Source organism: Eurypyga helias, unplaced genomic scaffold, assembly GCF_000690775.1.
Source record: "Eurypyga helias isolate BGI_N326 unplaced genomic scaffold, ASM69077v1 scaffold4453, whole genome shotgun sequence".
Lineage (NCBI taxonomy): Eukaryota > Metazoa > Chordata > Aves > Eurypygiformes > Eurypygidae > Eurypyga > Eurypyga helias.
In genome coordinates, this window is record NW_010242956.1 from 248 (window position 1) to 2,263 (window position 2,016).

The window sequence follows — 2,016 nt, forward strand, 5'->3', positions numbered from 1 at the left end:
GGGGGGGAGGAGGAAGAAGAGGATGAAGAGGACAGCAAAGAGCAGCAGGAAAAGGAAGAGGAGATGGATGAGGCTGAGGAGGATGAGGAGGAGGAAGGAACGGCCTCGGGTGAGGAGGAAGAAGAGGAATGGGTCGGTGATGAAGAACGGACAAATGAGGAGGAGGAGAAGAAGGATGAAGATGAGGAAGGTGGTGAGGAGGTGGATGAGGAGGAGGATGGAAAGATGGAGGAGGATGGTGATGAGGAAGAGTTTGAGGGAAACGAGGAGGAGGTTGAGGAGGATGAGCGGGAAAGGAAGGGGAAGGGCGGAGGAGGATGTGAGAGACGCGACGAAGATGAGGAAGAGGCACGAAGAAGAGGAGGAAGAGGGCGATGGGGATGGTGGTGGTGAGGTTGAGGAGGAGGAGGAGGAAGATGAGGAGGTTGGGGAAGGAAAAAGGATCTTGCGATGGAGAAAGAAGATGATGAAGGGGCTGAGGATGGTGATGGTGAGGATGAGGGTGGTGAGGAAGAGGAGGAGGTGAGGAGGAGGAGGTGGCGACGATGAGGAGGGTGAGAATGATGAGGACCGTGAGGATGAGGATGATGGAGACGGTGAGGATGATGACGGAGGTGGGAAGGACCAGAATGAGGATCGTGAGGTTGGGGATGGTGGAGGATGAGGATGGGTGTGGTGAGGATGATGAGGATGGGGAGGGTAGCGATGAGGAAGATGGTGAGGATAAAGATGAGGAGGAAGATGATGATAAGAAGGAGAATGAGAAGGGTGAGGCTGAGGATGCTGAGGATGAAGATGGTGAGGATGAAGAGGGCAGGGCTGGGAATACCATGGATGGTGAGGATGAGGATGATGGGGTTGGACAGGATGAGGATGATGGGGTCAATGACCATAAGGATGAGGATGAAGATGGTGAGGATGAGGATGATGAGGTTGAGGAGGAGAATGCTGAGGATGAGGATGGTGGGGACGGTGAGGATGAAGATGAGGATGGTGAGGAAGGTGGCGAGGATGAGGATGAAGAGGTTGATCATAAGGATGAAGGTGGTGAGGATGAGGATAATGAGGTTGAGGACGATGGTGAGGATGAGGATGGTGGGGATGGTGAGGATGAAGATGGGGATGGAAGATGAGGATGATGAGGTTGATCATAAGGATGAAGGTGGTGAGGATGAGGATGATGGGAGATGGAGAGGATGAGGATGATGAGGTTGAGAAGGAGGATGGCGAGGATGAGGATGGTGAGGATGAGGATGGTGAGGATGAAGATAGTGAGGATGAAGATGAGGATGGTGAGGATGAAGATGACAATGGCAAGGATGAGGATGATGAGGATGACGATGATGAGAATGAAGATGAGGAGGATGACGAGGATGAGGATGAAGATGACAATGGCAAGGATGAGGATGATGAGGATGACGATGATGAGAATGAAGATGAGGAGGACGATGAGGATGAGGATGAAGAGGGTGAGGATGGAGATAAAGACAGTGAGGATGATGAGGTTGAGAATGAGGATGAAGATGAACATGGTGAGGAGGATGATGAGGGTAAGTAGGAGGATGGCAAGGATGAGGATGGTGAGGATGAAGATGACGATGGCAAGGATGGGATGAAGATGATGATGAGGAGCAGGATGACGAGGATGAGGATGAAGAGAGTGAGGATGAAGATGAGGAGGATGGCGAGGATGAGGATGAAGAGGGTGAGGATGAAGATGAGGACAGTGAGGATGATGAGGTTGAGGAGGAGGAAGAGGATGAAGAGGGTGAGGAAGAGGATGGTGAGGAGGAGGACGGTGAGGACGAGGATGGCGTGGCCGCAGAATCCCCCCACCCCTCCCCACCACTCACCTGAGCAGCCCCCTCCCCTCCGACCCGAAACTGGGGCAGGGTCTCCAAGCAGAAGACGACGATGGAGACGAGGATGACGAGGACGGAGAGCAAGGCCACGGCGCGGGCGGCCGGCGAGCTCTCGGGATGCTCGCACAGCAACCACGCCCGCCGTCTCAACCTC

The 2,016-nt window shown here is 53.8% G+C and overlaps 1 protein-coding gene across 1 annotated transcript; it reads right to left on the reverse strand.

Annotated features, from left to right (window-relative positions):
- Nucleotides 1-1,676: 1,676 nt before the first annotated feature.
- LOC104507815 (putative uncharacterized protein DDB_G0271974) lies at nt 1,677-1,971 on the reverse strand (the record flags this gene model as incomplete). The annotated part of the gene is made up of 1 exon (XM_010149223.1): nt 1,677-1,971. A coding segment is annotated over one exon (295 nt), but the record flags the coding sequence as incomplete, so codon positions are not given.
- Between the last annotated feature and the right edge of the window lie 45 nt (nt 1,972-2,016).